Source organism: Carcharodon carcharias, chromosome 7 (assembly GCF_017639515.1).
Source record: "Carcharodon carcharias isolate sCarCar2 chromosome 7, sCarCar2.pri, whole genome shotgun sequence".
Classification (NCBI taxonomy): domain Eukaryota; kingdom Metazoa; phylum Chordata; class Chondrichthyes; order Lamniformes; family Lamnidae; genus Carcharodon; species Carcharodon carcharias.
In genome coordinates, this window is record NC_054473.1 from 19,857,085 (window position 1) to 19,877,341 (window position 20,257).

The 20,257-nt window shown below is 44.3% G+C and overlaps 1 protein-coding gene across 2 annotated transcripts in view; it reads left to right on the top strand.

Annotated features, from left to right (window-relative positions):
- The window catches only part of LOC121279971 (sodium-coupled neutral amino acid transporter 3-like), a 148,350-nt gene extending 130,661 nt beyond the window's left edge, over nucleotides 1-17,689 (top strand). The window contains exons 15-16 of one of the 2 annotated variants that reach the window (XM_041191592.1): nucleotides 12,007-12,110; nucleotides 16,082-17,689. In XM_041191592.1, the coding sequence (XP_041047526.1) occupies nucleotides 12,007-12,110; nucleotides 16,082-16,186 (209 nt within the window). In that variant the 3' untranslated portion in view covers nucleotides 16,187-17,689. Of the gene's footprint in view, nucleotides 1-12,006; nucleotides 12,111-16,081 lie in introns of those variants that run through there. The other variant, XM_041191594.1, reaches the window with a different exon arrangement.
- Nucleotides 17,690-20,257: the final 2,568 nt, after the last annotated feature.

Below are 20,257 nucleotides of genomic sequence, written 5' to 3' on the forward strand. Positions count from 1 at the left end.
GGTGGTCCTCCAGTGTCAGGGGTGGCTCTTCAGGGTCCGGAGATCGAACGCCTGCTGGTGAACCTCATTCCTCTAGTGCATTAGGAGGCTAGCAGGGACTCCACCAGTCCACGACCTTTGTTGTGGGCCATCTTCTGAAACAACAGAGGAGCATTGATTAGTCCACCCTGGACATGCAGCGCCACTACAGCCTGGCCAACCCCAGCTAAGGAGCACCTGGCTGGGCACTTCTGTGTCGTGGCCCTCAAGCTGCAGGGCACTCAGTCCAAGCAATGGGCTAACACTGTTGGCCAGCTCCAGCACGATTGACAGTTGGCACTCAGACTCTAACACCCCTTAGGTCCATGGGGGGATAACACTTCTGCACACTGACCATTGCCAACGGGATACTCACCCTTCCTGAAGGCAGCAGGTCATTGGAGCACTTCCGGCACTGCACCCAGGAGCGCCGCATCACGTCACAGCTGCTGACCAGTGCTGCCACCTCCTCCCATGCCCTCTTGATGAGGTGCAGCCCCTCCTGGCAGCCACCTCCTCCAGGGGGACAGCGAGGCACTCATCAGAGAAGCAGGGGAGAAGCTGTGGCCAGCCGCACTCGGGTCCATCGTGTTGGTTCAGGGACCGTCCTCGCTGCCTGGGCCACTTTTAAACTGGCCGCCAGGTCGTCATTGGACCCGGCGGCCAACAGGCCCCCACCCCAACTCGGCCCTCCCCGGCCAGTGCAGAGCCACATTTCAGATCGAAAACCTCCTTCCCCTTTGTTGGACAACCATTAGCAGTGACGAGAGTGACAGAAGACAGTTTGGCACAGAGATGTTCTCTTTTCATGGGGGAGTGCGACTAACTGGATTGCTCCACAAAAGAGCCAGCACAGACTTAGTGGATCGAATGGCCTCTTTCTGTGTTGTACTATGATTCTGGGCCCCTAAAATGGAGAAGGTGGCCACTTCATTTGAAAGGTTGCCACCTCCTGGTGGATTGAGAAAACTGTGTATATAGTTAAAAATCTTGCAGACAGTGCACATTCCTGTGGACGATGCACTTATTTGCTGTAACGTTTTCGGCATCACACTTAGTTGACAGTAACATTATTGGGCAGAATTTTGAGGTTGTCGAGCGGGCGTGGCGAAGGGGCCTGGGAGCGGCCGGGAAGTGGCCCACCACTCGCGATCTCCCCCCCCCACCCCCGGCCAATTAATGAGCAGCCAGTGTGAAAGACCCGCTGAAAGGTTCAGCGCTGCCGGAGTGAGGGTGAGTACTGAAGCCAGCGCGGGCATTGGGGGAGCGCGCATTGCCAGCTGCCTGAAGGCAGGGAGCTGCCTCAGGGGAGCTGAAGAATTTAAAACCATCAAATAAAGATTTTAAAATGCAGGGGGAAGAAAACGTCCACAGATTGGACTCGCTCACCTAAACATGTAGATTATAAAATTTCTGCCCAAACATTTTTATTTTTCGTTGCAATTAATATCGTAAACCTCATCCCGCCCTTGGGCGAGGTTTCCTCGATTCGCCCACCCACCAACCATAACGTTGGACGGGCAACGAAAAGTCCAGGTTAATTAATGCATTACTTGTCTTTGTGGGCCTCTTAATTGGCAGGGGGCGCACTGCCAACTCTCACACACGCCCGCCAACCAAAATAACATCGAGACACTCGCCCGACCTCGTCGCTCGCTATTTTACGCTCAGGCATATCGAGTGCGCATCCACATGCTGAGCGAAAAATCCTGCCCATTGTTTTTAAACATATCCCTAACTCACTGTGAGCAATTCCACAGAGGGGCTGATGGTGTATGGTGCTGTATGTGTGGTATTGGGTATATACGGTTAAATACCATCTCCGCTTTTAAGGAATGCTACATTTGTAACAGAGTTAAGAAGCATTTCACTGAGAGAGTACATCAATCGGGAGCCACATCTGGATTGTATTAGCGTCCAATTATCTAAATCTAGGGAGAAAAATCCAGTTGGGTAATGTATTGGCTGGGCAGCCTGACGTCTTAGAGGACTTCTGTTCCAGAGAATCTTGGGAAAAGCTTGGATGACATAAGTTCTTTGTAAGACGCAGATCCCACACTGCACCCCACCCCCCTGCACCCCAACCTGACCCTCCAAAGACATTACCTCATCTCTTCCATGGTCTGCTCTTTGAAAATGATATTTTGATTCAACTGAGTTGCGAAGATGTCATTAAAGGACCGGAGGTTACCAGGCTTGGTAAAAGAGTCTTGTGGAGCTCAATTAATGTTGGTTAGTAGTACAGTCATCAACCCAGGAGCTGTATGCTCTGGTGTTACTGTGAGGCTTTCATAGGACAGCTATCACAGTGTTCTGAGCCAGTCTGCCTGATCACTGGTTAAACAAGCCTAACATTTAGCAGCTCTTTTGTGTTAAACAAAAACCTCAAAGGGGAAACTGTGTAAAATTACAGATGCTGTACATTCCAAAATACAAAAACACAGAAAATGTCAGAAGTGATGACGTCTGAAAGAAACAGATGGCTTAAAGTTCTTGGTGGGACCCTCCAGCAGATCAGAGGTAGATCTGAAACATTATCCCATTACTATCTCTCAGAGGCTGCTCAAACTGCACATTTCTAACACTTTCCAGGGTGCTTTTCTGTTCCTGGCTTTATCATTTTATAAAGCAGAGATAATATAAAACTTTAAGTGTATTAATCCACCAGTGATTTTAATTCCATTCCCTAGTCACCGACTTGCAGGCTCAAGAGGCCAAATAGCCCATCCCTACTTCTAATTCATATGTTCGCACCTTAGTGTCATATGTAACCCAAGATGGGGTTCCACCACATAATCGTGTCATCATTAAGACTGCCTATTTCTACCTCCGTAACATCAACCCTGCCTTCACTCATCTGTTTCAGCAACCCTCTTTCATACCTTTGTTACCTCTAGGCTTAACTACTCCAATTCACCTACAGCTGGTCTCCCACATTCTACCCTCTGTAAACTTGAGGTTATCTGAAACTCTGTTGTCTCAACTTGCACTGAGTCCTATTCATCTATTACCCCTGTGCTTGCTGAACTACATTGGCAAAATCTTGATTTTTAAAATTCTCATCCTATTTTTCAAATCCCCACATGGCCTCCCCCTTCCCTATATCTGTAATTTCTGCTAGCTTCACAACTCTCCAAGATCCAAGATCATTCAATAATCTTGGTCTCTTGAACATTCCTGATTTTAATCACTCCACCATTGGTGGCCGTGCCTGCAGTTGCTGAGGCCCTAAGCTCTGGAATTCCCTCCCTACGTCACTCTGCCTTGCTTTCCTCCATTAAGACAGTCCTTAAAACCTACCTCTTTGACCAAGTAATTGGTCATCTGACCCAATATCTCCTCATATAGCTTTGTATCATATTTTGTTTTATATTGTTTCCATGAAGTGCCTTGGGATGTTTTATTGTGTTCATGGAGCTTTATGAACAGGAGTTGTTTTTAATTGTTTAGTCTCTCAAAATTAAAACTTGACATCTTGCAGCTAAAACGTGGTTATCTTGTAGTTATCACCTCTTATCTTTCACAGTTCAGTGTCTAAGACACTTAGGGAGCTATAATATAACATAGCAAAGTTGTTTGGATTCATTGCAATGTGCCTTTACAATGTAATTACAGTCTGAATCGGAAATCAGTACCCAACTCATAAAGCAGCAACAGAGCATGAGATTTCTTAAGGAAAGTAGTCTCTCTCCAATTCAGTTTGAAGTCGGTTGACACTTGATTTATACACTATTGCACGGACCTGAATTCTCGTGAAGATGGAGATCCTATCTGTCGTTACAAAAATGCCTGCTGAGGCATAGATCTGGAAGTCCTGTCCCCGGAACACAGCATGTACCATTTTCACAGGATTGGTGTAGGCGTTGGGTGGGAGGTTGGGGGCAGGGCTTTTCATTTGCATCCTTGGTTCAAAGATGCAGCTCCCCATATAAAAGCAGCTGCCTCCAGCCACGTTGGATTTTCACCAGCTAGGAGTGGGAAACAATATGTGCAGAGTACACCTGGTAGGAGCAGGTCTAAACTTTATGGAGTTACTTAGATAGGGGTTTGCAAAGGTAAGGTACCCTTTTGGATATGGTCCCACGACACCTTTGGGAGAGGTAAGATGCCCTTTGAGATTGTTAAAAGTAGACATGAATGTGCATAAAAAGTGCATAAACTCATTGGAACTCTCAGGCTCATTGGAACTGTCGAAAGGAACTGTCAAGCTGTCAAAGCATTTACAACTCCTGCCCTTTAAATTTTTTGAGAAAAGAACTCCTCAGTGTTTACAAAACATCAGTAATTGCTATTTCACTCAGTCTTTGGCATAAGCCTGAGAGTTAACATTATTGGATTAGTGCCGCATGAATGATTTCACAACCTGGAGTGTCTCTCAATTCACAGTTTGATTGACAGCTCCAAGTGGTTATAGACTGTTTGAAGTGGGGCTATGAATTCCAATATTTGTTTTTAATAAGGGATTAAAGCAAGTTAAATGTAGTGAATGGGTTTTTTTTATCAATGAGAATGGTTCTTTTTGAAATTGTGAATTCTTCAATAGACCCTTAAGAACTGTACTTTATCTCATCTGAGCTTGGGCCCTGAGGTCTACCCCTGGTGGATACTGGGTGAGTTGGCATGGTAGGTGTAAAGGCAAAGGGTGGTGGTTGGGAGCATGGGTTGGCATTAGTTGGTACTAAGTTGGCATAGGGGCTATAAAGGGCTGCAGGGAGTGGGTAGAGGGGCATAGGTTGGCATGGAGGGTTTGAGAGACTATGGAAGATGGGTGGGAGCATGAGGTGGTATGGATAGGGCATGGGGAATGTATGGTGGGGTGAAGGACTGTAAGGGATGAGGAATGGAGGGCATTTTTATGTTTCATTGTATTTTTTTTAAATGTAACCCAGTGCCAGTGCACCAAGGTAGGCCTTCCACCCAGTCGACCTCTGCACCCAGCAGCCCCCACACTTATTCCAGGATCACCCACCACAACTTCCATTTTCATCTGGTCCTTTCCTTGGACTGAAAATCCGACCTTTGGGGGGCATTTTCTCCTGGGTCAGGTTGAGGACCTGGGAATTGTTCAGACTCTGCGCTCCCGACACAGGAGCAAAAATTCAGGCCATGGCATCTGGGTAGCTCAGAGGTTGTGCATTCAAACCCAATGCCAGGAACTTGAGCACACAATGGAAGTTGACGCTTCAGGGCAGTACTGAGAGAACACTGCACTGTCAAAGGTACCATCCTTCGAATCTGTTGTTAAATCAAGGACTCATCTGCCCACTTTGGAGTAAATAAAAACCCAATGGCACAATTTGAATAAGATCAGGGCGTATTCCTGATGCCCTGGCCAACAGTGATCCCTGAACCAACTCCAAAAACAGGTGAGCTCGACACTTCATTCAGTACAGCTGGTGGGATCTTGCTTTGTGCAATTTGGCTGCTGCATTTTCAACATTACAACAGTGACAATAGGATCAATTTTGACCGTGAGAGAAGTAAAAAAACTGGTAATAGCAACCTAACAGCTCATTTTATGTTGCTTATTAAAATCAATGCAAATAAAAATGGGGAGAGATGTAGAACAAAGTCCCTACATTACAAAAAATACTTAATCAGCTGTAAAGCATTCTCGATGTTTTGATGTTGTGAAAGACATGATATGAATGCAAGTTCTTTCTTCAGTCACCAGACTGCACACTGTGTCAGAGGTAGAACATGGCTCCTTTTTAGAGGGCACAGTGAGCGAGGGCTTGTGTTCAGTTATTCATTCCCAAATAAAAACAAACTCAGTTGTTCAAAATGAACTCTGTGTAAGTAATTGTTTCAGTGGAAAGTAACAAAGAGCCTTTTGTGTTTCAATTAATTGTTAGTATCCCTGCCATCTCATTTATCTCATCATCCCACCATCCAAAGTGACCAATCACCTACAGATACTGGCTTGCTAACTATAGGATTATAATATTATGGAGGAGTTTGAGAGAAAGGAAAGTAACCTGTTCTCAGAGTCCCTCAATGGAGAATGAATCAGGCAGGCTTTTCCACTTGCAATGAGCAGAAAATCATGGGCTGATGGTGCACATTATTCAGTGTGTACACCCAGCATCCGACCAGATAGACTTAAAGCGGAAAATCTCCCCTTATGTCACTTTTCAATGTGCCTTTGAATTAAAATATGCAAGTCGGCAGAGGAGGCGAGTCCTTATCTCTCAGTCACATGAACCAAGGAAGGAAAAGTGACCATTCCTCCCCCTTTTCCTTGTTTGCCAACAGTGTTTACTATTTAAAGTGCCGTGACCTGGTTCGGATAAGATTACTAGAGCTCACCACAGGGATCCTTGCGAAATATGTACAACAACATCAGCAGTAAAGGTTGCCTTTATTACAAGTTGCAAAGCCAAAGTACTTTCAAGGATGGGAGCCATTTTTTTAAAAATGTAATGCTGGAAATTTCCTCAAAGCTGCTTCCGCTCAGACCTCCGGGATTGCAGAGCCCCCTACAGGCACTGGAGACTCTTGGCCTAAATGCATAAGGATAAACCTTAATGTAAATTTATCAGTGTGAATGTAGTTAAAGCACACATATATTAATGGAGCTCTCAACATTTCAACTCTTCTTTAAGGAAGAGTTGCTTTAACCATTCTAGAAACATAGACACTAGGAGCAGGAGTAGGCCATTCTGCCCTTCGAGTCTGCTCCGCCATTCATTATGATCCTGCTGATTCTCTATCTCAACACCATTATAAAGAATTAGGATCAACTTATAAAAAAACCTTCTTGAAGTATTTGCTTTTACAGCAGAGTAGCTTGCTAGGCCACTTTAGAAGGTATTCAGCATCACTGATTTTGTGTAGCACTAGAATAAATAGATTTTGAAGCAATCCACTCCCATCTATAATCTGGTTAATTTTTCCTACAGTCCACTAGATATATTGAATTGAATGAAGAGGATATGAACTCATCAGTTGGTGCTTGCCCCCAACCCTGAAAAGCACTTCATCACTGAAATTTGTAATGAAAGTGCTGGGGGTATTGACTGCAGCTCAGGGATGGTTGTTTCCATTATAACTGGAACCGTAGGAATTTGTGCAGGAAAAGTTGACAAGAAATGTGCACAGACGTTTTTTTAATAAATGTTATTGTTACCATGTGAGGAGGGTTGAAATGACTCCCCTATTCACCCGCTCCGGGTCTGACCATAACAGGGTGTTTTTTTAGTGAATTTAGAGAGGATGTGCTTTGCCAATTCTGTAAGAGTCCCATTATGTATACTTTTAGGCTGTAAAGATTTAGACAGGTTTTCTTAGGTTAAACAAAGAACAAGGTCAGTTTATTGAAACTATTGCCTGAACTAAAAGAACTAGATAAATCACAACTACCATTCATACATCACATGCATTCGTCTGGGCTCACACACACGCCAATAAAGACCGCAGAGTAAGAAGATAGGCTTATAGGATTTTTACAGTTTATGAAACATAAAACAGAAGAGTATATAGTTAGCTGTTCCTTGGCTGGTCCCAATTCCACATTGCAGCTGTTTTGTTCAATTGTCTTCCTGGGTATAGTTGTAAGGAACAGATTTCTACATTTTATTCCCAAAAAGGTCTCAGTTCATAGTAGATTTCTCTTCTCAGGATGGTTACTTTGCAAACTGGGCAGCACTTACAAGAGAGAGAGAGAGAGAGACAGAGAGAGCACAGAGCTTTGACAGCCTGTGTTCAGTTTGGCATTTTGTTCTCCCTCCTGCTTGGGGAGCAGTCCCTTAAAGTACTCTGCTGGCTGTATATTCCAGAGAAGTTCTATTAGTCCATGTCTCCTGCAGTTATTCTTTTGGAACAGGTAATTGTATTTTGATGTCTCATCTCAGAAACATTTGAAAAGTCTCAGGATGGTGTGAAGCCAACAGGGGCTGGGTCTCTCACGCTCTGCTTTCTTTCACCCCACTTGGTGGAATGCGACTGTGTTATTGCTGCAGTCTGGGCAGTTCCATCATTGTCTCTCAGAGGGTTCCAGTTTTTTAAAATGCAGCCAAAAAAAGAAAAAAATAGAAATTATATCTTTAAAAGTACATCCTTGTAACAGTTATGGATCTTATAATACAGCTGGCATTACACAGTTGTGCTTGTAGCTGCTCAAAATAGTAACAGTACTAGATGCTGTGCAATATATTACTTAGCAAGGTCAATAGTTACTGGCAACCTGTGTTTTTTCAATTGCATTTTCTAATAAATGTGTTGTTAATGTTTGGTTTCTGCTAATGTATGTTGCAACTTAATGTGTTGTGTATTTTTGTTGCATTAGTTTGTATTTATGCTACCTTATTGTAGGCCACTTTTTATGAGATGGTTTCAACTTGTGTGTGGGTTGATTTTGGCTTATATATGTTGTGTAGCAATGGGTAGCATTGTTTGACAATGGGTGGTGATTGATGAAAAATGGTCTTGTACGGGGATGGATGCTCTATAAATGGTCTTGTGTGGTGATTGACGGTCTTGTGTGGAGATAAAAGATCTTTTGTGGTGGTGGATGGCGTTATGTGCTGATTAATGATCTTGTGTGACAATGTTTTGATGGATGTTGTTATCTTAAATGTTATCTATTAAGCTGTTTTACATTGTGTTTTTATTGGTTCAAACAACTTGGGCAGGGTTTTTCACTGAGCAGGCAGGCGCGTACCCAACCCACTCGAGCATAAAATGACGCATGATGATGTCGGGTGAGCGTCCCGACATCATTGCACACTCGCGCGATATTTCGGTCGGCAGGCACACGCAGGAGTCGGCAGCACGCCCGCTGACAATTAACAGGCCTATTAAGGCCACTAACAATGTAATTGAATTCAATTTTTCACTGCCTTTCCAACCTTACAGTTGGCGGGCAGGCGAAAAGGTCAAGTGGCCTTTGCATTTTTTGCAAAATCTCATCCATGGGCAGGATGAGGTTTCGATCCGTCATTAAAAAAAATTTCTTTAAATTTCATCCTAATTTCATTTCTAATTTCTAACGTGACAGAGTCGCACGAGGGGACATGTTTTTCAACATTTTAAAAATCTTTATTTTTAATTTGCAAAACTCTTCATCTCCCTGAGGCAGCTCTGTGCCTCAAGAGGCTTTTCCAGTGCTCACCCAAATGCATGCACGAACTTGCGCTCTCACCCTCCACACAGGCAGTGCTGAAGCACGCCTTACACTGGGCCAGCGTGAAATCACAGTCCGACCGCGGGCAATGGTTGGCTTCCCAATCCCTCCCGTCCACCCCCACCGAGCCCGTATGACCAGGGGAAAATGCTGGCCCTTGTGATAATCTTGTAGGTGTACATTTTTAAGTCAGCTTGCTTTTATGAGATATGGTACTTATTGCCTTGGATAGCATATTTTATGTTGACTAATACGTGAAGTGTTTAGTGTTTATTTTTGACGGGGTTGCCCTTGTAATGTATAAATTGAGAGAAAGAGAACAAATGTGACTTTGGCACCCCTCCTCACTTCATCTTTGAGTGCTTCCTGTGGCTTGGCTATAATTCAGATGGCTCTGAGATAAAGGCAATGGAATGGAGAGCACTTCAGTGAAATCCATTTCTTATCCAGCATGGAATTCCAGTGAAACAGAATGGTTTCCCAGTCACTTGTGTTCCCTACAGGTCACAAAGCAACAATGCTTTAACAATGACAGCTGTAACCTTTCACATTTAGAATACAACTCAAGGTATTGAAAATTGCCAGTTCTACCTCCAAGCATGATATTAGTAACTACAAAGTAAAATCTTCTCACAACATGTTCTATTCTGTTAATCCCCTCTCAGCCATTCCAGTTTTTTCTTTGAAGCATTCCAGTCTAATAGTGCTTTGTGAAGTTAAATTTCTTTAAATCTTGCCTTTTGTGGTCGCTTATGTCAGTGGAGGTTGTCTGTGTGCAAAACCCATAATCCTATCTTTCTACATAGTTGAATTCTTGCGCATGGTGTATGCTTATCCTGTCACAGCTTTCAAAGATGTTGCATCTGAAAATACATGTCTCAGATATGTCTCAGGGTGTCACACACTAAGATGTCACATCTCAACAAAGCAAAGAAATTATGATTGGTAACAACAGATGAACCATGATTTGAACTATCAAGTATGCAAATATATAGGAATGAAAAAGTACAAATGATTGCAGGATTGTCTACAGAAAACTGAGTAATTAAATCTCAAGTCTATTCAAGATTACTATTTGCGTACCTGCTAATACCACAAAACAAACTAATAAATTGATCAAATCATTTCTTCACACTATTTTCAGTCGCCATTTTTATCCTTCACTCAAATCATTGTATAGAGCTAGAAAAAATATTTATAACATAACATTAAAAAAAAACTCAAATTACCCATGAATTTGGTTGCTTGGTGTGCAGGCCCTTCTGTCTGAAACTTGCAACTTGAGTCAGAAATGTCACTGGGCTGAGGTGCTGCGGATTTGCGACTTCCTTCTCATACAACAGAGAGATGAATGATGGATTATCCCTGTGTTCATCTATGGGTCTCAAAATGTGGCCTCTGCCAATCTGCACTAAGGCTCTCTGCACTTGGGAAAGTGGGAGTGTCCCTGCAAGGAGAAAGTTTACGCATGGCATTGGGCAAATGGAAACTGTGCACATCTTGGTTTGGAGACTCTTAATTATGGTGACTCCTTTCCCAGTTGACCCAGGAAACCTGCTTTTATAATATCCACAGAAGCCCATGTTAGGTGACCAAAGGTAGGAAATAACTGGGTTGTTCTAGCTCCTGTGGAGAAATACCGTGTGTGTGAGAAAGATAAGACACGGGAGTTATAGGGATGAAGTTTTATTTTGAGATTGGGACGTCTACGCCGGGATAATTTCCGGGTCCTGACACCACAAGAGATGGGCATGACACCTACACAACAGTTTTTTATTGAAAGGCTGATTAATGGACAAAGAGCACGCTCACCATCCGATTAAGGATGGCGGCTAGGCTCTGGAAGCTGGAGGACCAATAGGAGGCCCTCTGGCACTGAAAGAGTTCAATGCAGGTAAGGGAGATAGAGGATGCCTCAAGATGGCAGTGCCCTTTCAGAATTTTTGAAATCTTGCAACTGCCAGGCTGTCTTTGTGGAGGGAGGGACAGCAATGGGGACTTGACATGGGGCAAATCTCCCTGGCATTTCCACACCTGGCTATCTCAGCAGCAACAGCAAATCACACACAGGAAGTAAAGCAACAAAAAGTATCTTCTACATAGCCATGTAAATAATGGGAAAAAACAAGTACTTGTGCTGCAAGCAAATGCTGCAAATCCTATGATTCAGTCAATTGTATGATGCAATGCTTCAGTAAATTTGCCACTTTACAGCAAAGGTTAGACTGCATCAGACTCCATTGGGATATTGGTAAATAGGAAACGAGCATTCTAGGTCTCATATTCAGAAGCGGTATGGTGGGAGATCTATTGGTCCATATTTAAAAAGCCACCAAAAGATGTGGGCAATGTGATGCTCAGCAACGCAGAACCATATGATCCCAGATTCATGGTGTATGTTACTCTCAGCTAAGGAAGCAGGAAAGTTGTAACAACTAGTCAACATAAGGGAGAAATAAGCCAGATTTCCTACTCTGGCTGCTATCTGGTGAGCCAAGCTTTTGCGTGAATGTTAGGCGAGAACAGGACTGGGCTCAGCTGTACTTCTCCTCCCCACTTTAGAATAGTTTGGATGGAGATTGACTATTTGACAGAGAGAGGGAGCGATGCACTTAGCACTGAATGTAAGCTGTGTCTGAGCCGGTACTCAGTGCTGACACAAAGGTGTAGGAAGCAACCAAACATCCCATTCCCCAGAGTTGACACGTTTTTTTGTGAAATGCTTGTTAAAACAAAACTATAAAGTTTTGACGAAGACTTGGTGCCTAAGGAAAATGTGTAATTTATATAAACTCTAAAAATGCTTGTGTGTTGAAAGGCCAGCCTGATGCTAATGACCATTGGTTCCTCTTCTCTTTCTTCAGGTGCTACCTCTGCCCCATGTTTAATTTTCATCTTCCCAGCTGTGTTCTACATGCGGATAGTGCCAAAAGAAGAAGAGCCAATAAGGTCGCATCCAAAAATCCTGGTACGTCTCCAATGAGCAAAGCCCAAAAATGCGGAAGCTATACTGTCTAGATTAATCAGTTTCAGAGCATTTCTTGCTAAACGACACCTCACCATGGACTATGTTAAATCAGTTTTCTGGGGTTTCTGTTTTCAAGGGCATTGTTGACATGAATAGCACAGGCAGCACAGTGAACATTGTGGTCTTGGAGCTGAACTTTCCTCCATGGTGGATTCACTGCTGTTGGTCAGTTGAGGCAGGACTTGCACCTGCTGTCGCGAAGCTGATCCATTTTGCTGGAATGGGGCTCACTAACAATGCAGGCTGACCAGCACACAGAGGGTGCCTGACACTGCTCGGACGCAATGGTCCACCTACTGGAACGCCAATAACAGGAGCAGCTGTTGTTAAAGGGGCTTGCCTTGGATGTGTCTTGCAGGTCTTTTGGGGTTTTTAATCAATTGGCCCCACCCAGCATGGAGATACGCAGAAACCTACACACACTACCAGATTATGCTGGCGGAAGGGATACCCACCCACAAGCAGCAGTAGCCAATTAACCCTGCTCATAGCCATTTAAGATCAATTGTAGCAGGGTGCTACCTGAGCCCCACAGGCAGCAGCTGGGGAACAACACTGGAGATGGCCTCCTGGAGACAGACCAGGAAGCTTGTCTTCCAGGCAGGCAAAGAGGCCCCCCCCACCCTGCCACCCCCCCCCCCTCCCCCCCCCCAGCCTGCCCGAATCGAATGGCAGCCACAGACTGCTATTTGGAAGGGTTCCTTCTGACCCCCCCCAAAACCTCCACCCCCCCAGCCACACCCCCGCACTTTCCCTACCACTAACCTCCCACTCCCCCCAGCAATAGTGGCCTAGCTGCTGGATTAATTTTTTTTATTTTAATTTTAGAAGTTTGGAGAGAGGGCAACTCCATTTTGAAGCACCTCCTCTCTCACTTAACCTGCTCTGGCATTGAGCTTCTGCTTTCAAGCTGGAGGACCTCCCATTGGCCCTCCAGTCTCAAGAGCCCACCCACCATACTTAGAGGATAGGCTCACCCTCCAATTGAGCACTGATTGGCCAATTCAAGGAAACTCACAGCCGAGAGACAGTTTCCCACACAGGATGCAGGATTTTGACCCCCATTTAACCTTGACAGTGGGGTCCAGAAGCCCAAAGGGAAAACCCTGTCCGCACGATGACCTGCAGCACTTTGCAACCAAGAATGGTATTGAATTTCAGTCTCTATTATGTAGACAGGCAACATCCAAACTGCCCAACAGGAACTGGCATATAGACCAGCTTTTTGGTATCAGACATGAGTGAACTGCTGCATATATACAGGATCTAACACTAAGACACCAATGCCAGAAGCGGGGTAATCGACCCACCTTTAACTGGAATATGTCATGTTTGTGAGTCCGACATTTCCGGTGCAGTCTGCCCACTGATGTCATGCTTTTTAGGCAGTTTGTATCTGCAGTATAGGCTACAGCCAACCCAAGAATATGGAGCAGAAACTACACCAATTAGTGTCACATTCATGACCCTGGCATGATAGGGACAGTTTAAGGACAAATTTATTGGATTTTGGTCAGAGGCAGTTGGAGGGAAAACATGTTTACAAATGGACTCAAAAGCCTAGACACAGTGGCAGAATCATTGGCCATTATTAGATGCCACACCTAGGACAGAGTAAATATTTGTCGTATTCTGTTCAAGGCAAAAAGAAAGAGGTGGTATGAGCTGAATGCAGCTTACTTAATGGAGCAACTTTCTAAATCCAACATAGGCATATGCGTTCGAGGAGAAAACCTTTTTGGTTCTTCTCTCCTTCATCTCACTGGCTCACTGTCTAAGGAACAGAAATGTAAGCACAGATTGCACTGACCCAGAATATAGTTGTCATTGGAAAAGCAGGTTTTAAAATGTACAAGTGAACGCTATTAACTTTTGGGATTGACACAAAAAGATATTTGCATGGCAGATGTGGGTGGAGTTTGGTTACTAGGAACGTCCTGATAATGAACTTATTGTGCCATTCTGCTCATGTTTATTTCACTGTTTTGAAGGTTTTTTTGCCATGTGATGTTTGTTTCTCCTTTCTTCATCAGAGGACTAAAATAGCTCACTGTTAAGCAGGGATAAAATTAGAGTGAAAAGGACAGAGGGGCAGAGTTCTTAAAATGCATTCAGGAGAAATTTTTTACCAATCCATAACAAGCCCAATAAGAGAGAGGACTGTTTTGGACTTGGTTTCAGGGAATGAAGCTGGGTAAGTGGAAAAGGTATCAGCTGGGAAGCACTTTGGTGGAAACGATCATAATTCGTTTAGATTTAGGGTAGTTATGGAAAAAGGTAAAGATAATCCAGGAATAAAAGTTCTCTGTCGGGAAAAGTTTACTTTATTAAGCTGAAATGCGATTTAGCTAAAGTGAAATGGAAACATGAAGATAAATCAGTGCCAGATCAGTGGAAGGTATTCAAGGAAGAGAAAGTGAGGGTTCAGAGATAGTAAAGAAAAAGGGTGGGATGAACAAATCCAGAGCCCCCTTGATAACAAGTGGCTTAAGGGAGAGGATAAAGAAAGAAAAGGAAACTTATTATTGACACCGGGGACTCAATACTGCAGTAAACCAAGAGGAATATAAAAAGTGTAGGGGTGAAATTAAAAAGTAAATTAGAAAAGCAAAGAGAGGGCATGAAAAAATATTGACAAGTAAAATCAAGGAAATGCCAAAAATTTCTTATAAATGTATAAAGAGGAAGAGGGTAACTATAGTAAGAGTCCAGCCTATTAGGGACCATAAAAGTAACCTGTATGTTGAGGCGCAGGACCTTGATTTGGTAATAAAATAAATGAGAGGGATAATACTGACATCGCAATCAGGGAGGAGTGTGAAACATTAGGTGATATTAATATAGTGAGAGAGGAAGTATAAAGGCATTTAACATCTTTGAAAGCGGATAAATCCCCAGACCCAGATGAAAGACATCCCAGGCTGTTAAAGGAAGCAAGAGAAGAAATAGAGACTCTAGCCATCATTTTCCAACCCACTCTGGCTACAGCCATGGTGCCAGAGGATGTGAGGACTGCTAACATTGTACAGTTATTTTAAAAAGGGAGAAAGGGATGGACCGAGTAATTACAGACCAGACAACCAAACCTCAGTGATGGGAAAAATATTAGAAAAATTCTGAGGTTTAGGCTAAATCTTCATTTAGAAAGACAGCCAGCATGGATTTGTTAAGGGAACGTCATGTCTGGAGGGTCAAAAGGTCTATGTGGATTTTAGCGAGGTTTTTGATAAGGTCCCACATGGCAGACTGGTCACGAAAGTAAAAGCCAGTGGGATCCAAGGCAAAGTGACAAGTTGGATCCAAAACTGACTCAGAAGCAGGAAGCAAAAGGTAATGATTGATGGGTAATTTGGTGGCTGGAAAGATGCTTCCGGTGGGGTTCTGCAGGGCTCAGTACTAGGTCCCTTGCTTTTTGCGGTATGTATCAATGGTTTGGATTTGAATGCAGGAGGTAGGATTAAGAAGTTTGCAGACGATAGAAAAATTGGCCAAAGAAAACCGAAGAAAACTGGGGACAATGGGAAGACATCAGTGGATTAGCCAGGTGAGCAGAACAGTGGCAAATGGAGTTCAATCCAGAGAAGTGTGAGTAATGTATTTGGGGAAGACTAACAAGGCAAGGGAATAGCCAATAAATGGTAGGATACTGAGAAGTGTAGAGGAACAGAGGCTCCCTGAAGATGGCTGGGCAGGCAGATAAGGCAGTCAAGAAGGCTGATGGGACACTTGTCCTTTTCAGCTGAAACATAGAATATAAGAGCTTAGGGGTCATGCTGGACTGGTATATAACACTAGTTAGGTCACAGGTGGAGCTCCCCCACCCTTTACACTGGCAGGCCCCATGTTAGTTTGGGAACTTGGCCCTGTCTACATGTTAACCATTTCTTCCTCCTGTTTGCCGTATTTTCCAGGCTGCTTGTTTTGCGGGTCTGGGAGTTCTCTTCATGACCATGAGCCTCAGCTTCATTTTCATCGACTGGTCCACAGGAGGTGGTAATGTGAACGGAGGCCACTAGACAACAGAGTGCCTCATCCACTGAGAGCTAAGTGCCCCCTCCACACCCCCTCAACCTCAAGGAGCAAGATAATCGCTGTAGAAAACTGCCAACAAACCCCAATGCCCACCCTGCGTCCTCTGTAATGAGACACACACTGGTAGTACTGTACATATATATAGTTTTGCACACCAGCAATTTTTATACCATATAACTGTATAGTAATGAATTGATGAAAATGTGTGCATGAGATTTTATAAAACTGCAACATTTCTAAGTTATTTTGTATAGATCTAGGACACAGGCGGCATTTTCAGAGTTATAGTCTGTGAAATAACTGGCTTAGTATAGTGTAGGGCCACAGGTATCGTTGCCTGGGGCCTGAATTTAGCACCTTGGGTATACTGGCGGCTAAGTCTTGTTTTTATAATATATATTTTACATTGTGCTCTTTTGACACAACTGAACACTATACAGAAGCATGTTTAAAGATGGTTCGGAATATTGCAAAACAAAAAAGAGATTTTGAACTGCCATTCACGGTTCCCATTTCCAACGGCCCTGCTAAATGCTGTGCGCACCTTTTGTTATAGATAACAGCAGTTCTGATGCCTGATTACTTAATTTTAACAAAAAAAGCCTTTGATGTATAGGTAGGTAAATGCATTGCATGGTTTGGTGGTGAACCATCTATGCCTGGCCGTTCTCCTGGTGCAAAACTTTCTCTGTGCCGAATGAGCTGGTCTCGGTCAGGTCGTGGTAAAGGGGTTCCCTAGGCTAGTGAGGGGAACAAAATCAGTCGGGGGCTCCACTATCCACAACCCTGCAGAATGTTGTAGATCCTGAATCAAATCATGCTGAAGCTCAACTGTTATGTCTCCATGGTGACATAGCCTGTAGACTCACTGACCACTCATGTGGAATCTGGCCACTTGGGTGAGGTACGAGAAGACTGACCTCATCTATCAAATTATAATTTAACATGTCACATGTTGAGCAATGTAGATATATATTTTAAATGATTCAGAGGTAGATATTTAGCAGATTAATGGAGCGCTTAGATTTTGCTCTCTAAATACACAGTAGTGGGAAGATTGCTCTTTGAAATGAAAATGGTCCTTTTTGGCCTTCATCTCACATAGATTACAAGCTCAGCAGTGCTAGTGGAAAGCTTGCTGGCCTGAATATTCATTCGTGAAAACAGTAAGTTCACAATAAAGTTTGGAAAACAGACGGCTATTTATGGTGGGCCGTTTTGACAGCGGGAAACACTTACTCATTAACAGATATGCGGCTTCCCAGTCTGTGAGGCTGCTTTACACAATTTGTAAGACTTGCCTGCAAGCCACCCTGGTGAAGCTTCTTGCTGCACTGTGCACGGGACTGGAAAACCTGGGTTGCAATCCAGGAGACTACTCCTGAAAGGTGAGCCAATTCAACATCAACAGTGCTATCAAGCGGCACTTGCTTAGCAATAACCTGCTCATTGATGCCCAGTTTAGGTTCCGCCAGGGCCACTCAGCTCCTGACCTCATTACAGCCTTTGTTCAAACATGGACAAAGGAGCTGAACTCCCGAGGTAAGGTGAGAGTGACCGCCCTTGACATCACGGCCACATTTGACTAAGTGTGACATCAAGGAGCCCTCACAAAACTGAAGTCAAGAGGAATCAGAGGGAAAATTCTCCGCTGGTTGGAGTCATATCCAGCACAAAGGAAGATGGTTGTGTTGAAAGGTCATTCGGACTCGAAACGTTAACTGTGCTCCTCTCTGCAGATGCTACCAGACCTGCTGAGTTTTTCCAGGTATTTTTGTTTTAGTTTAAGATGGTTGTGTTGTTGGAGGTCAATCATCTCAGCTCCAGGACATCACTGCAGGAGTTCCTCAGGGTGGTGTCCTCTGCCCAACCATCTTCAGCTGCTTCATCAATGACCTTCCTTCCATCATAAGGTCAGAAGTGGGGATGTTTGCTGATGATTACACAAGGTTCAGCAACATTCACAACTCCCCAGATACTGAAGCAGTCCATGTCCGCATGCAGAAAGACCTGGACAATATCTGGGTTTGGGCTGACAAGTGGCAAATAATATTTGTGCAATACAAGTGCCAGGCAATGACCATCTTCAACAAGAGAGAATCCAACCATCTCCCCTTGATGTTCAATGGCATTACCATCCCTGAATCCCCCACTAGCAACATCTTGGGGGTTACCATTGACCAGAAACTGAACTGGACTAGCCACATAAATACTGTAGCTACAAGACCAGGTCAGAGTCTAGGAATCCTACAACATGTAACTCTACTCCTGACTCCCCAAAGCCTGTCCACCATCTTCAAGGCACAAGTTAAGAGTATGATGGAATACTCCCCACTGGCCTGGATGAGTGCAGTTCCCACAACACTCAGGACAAAGCAGCCCACTTGATTGGCACCCCATCCTCAAACATTCACTCCCTCCACCACTGAAGCACAGTAGTAGCAGTGTGTACCATCTACAAGATGCACTGCAGGAATTCTCCAAGGCTCCTTGACCAGCCCCTTCCCAAACTTACTATCACTATCATCTAGAAGGACAAGGGCAGCAGATAGATGGGAACACCACCATGTGGAAGTTCCCCTCCAAGTCACTCACCTTCCTGACTTGGAAATATATCACCATCCCTTCACTGTCACTGGGTCAAAATCCTGGAACTCCCTTCCTAACTGCACTGTGGGTGTACCTACATCACATGGACTGCAGTGGTTCAAGAAGGCAGCCCACCACCACCTTCTCAAGGGCAATTAGGTATGGGCAAAATATGCTGGCCCAGCCAGGGAAGCCCTCATCCCATGAATGAATAAAAAAATAGTTGAGCGATGTACAAGGAATTGATTGCATCATTTCTCAAGCTAAAATACTCAGGATCAAATAAAGATATTTCTCGCCCATGTCTTTGTTTCCACCAACCCATCCACCGAAGAATGAATTACTACCGCCTATCAGATGCAGTGCCCAGCAGAGAAAAGGCACTGGGATAGAAAAGAAAGGTAAGGTGAGATGAGAGTCACTGCCCTTGACATCAAAGCAGCATTTGAGCAGGTCTGGCATCAAGGAGCCCCAGCAAAACTGGAGTCAATGGGAATTGGGCGAGAACTCTCCACTGGCTGGAGTCATACCTAGCACAAAGGAAGATGGTTGTGGTTGTTGGAGGTCAGTCATCTCAGCTCCAGGACATCACTGCAGGAGTTCCTCAGGGTAGTGTCCTCGGCCCAACCATCTTCAGCTGCTTCATCAATGACCTTCCCTCCATCATAAGGTCAGAAGTGGGGGTGTTCACCGATGATTGCTCAATACTCAGCATCATTCATGACTCCTCAGATACTGGATCAATCCATGTCCAAATGCAGCAAGACCTGGACAACATTCAGGCTTGTGCTGACAAGTGGCAAGTAACATTCGCTCCACACAACTGCCAGGCAATGACCATCTCCAACAAGAGAGAATCTAAACATTGCCCCTTGACATTCAATGGCATTACCATCACTGAATCCCCCACTATCATCATCCTGGGGATTATCATTGACCAGAAACTGAACTGGACTAGCCATATAAATTTTGTGGCTGCAACAGCAGGTCAGAGGCTAGGAATCCTGTGACAAGTAACTCATCTCCTGACTCCCCAAAGCCTGTCCACCATCTACAAGGCACAAGTCAAGAGTTTGATCAAATACCCTCCCCTTGCCTGGATGAGTACAGCTTCCACAACACTCAAGAAGCTTGACACCATCCAAGACAAAGCAACATGCTTGATTGGCACCCCATCCACAAACATTCACTCCCTCCACCATTGATGCACAGTAGCAGCAGTGTGTACCATCTACAATATGCACTGCAGGAACTCAACAAGGCTCCTTAGACAGCACCTTCCAAACCCACGACCACTACCATCTAGAAAGACAAGGGCAGCAGACACATGGGAACACCACCACCTGGAAGTTCCCCTCCAACCAGTTACCATCCTGACTTGGAAATATATCGCCGTTCCTTCACTGTCACTGGGTCAAAATCCTGGAACTTCCTCCCTAAAAGCACTGGGTGTACCTACACCACAT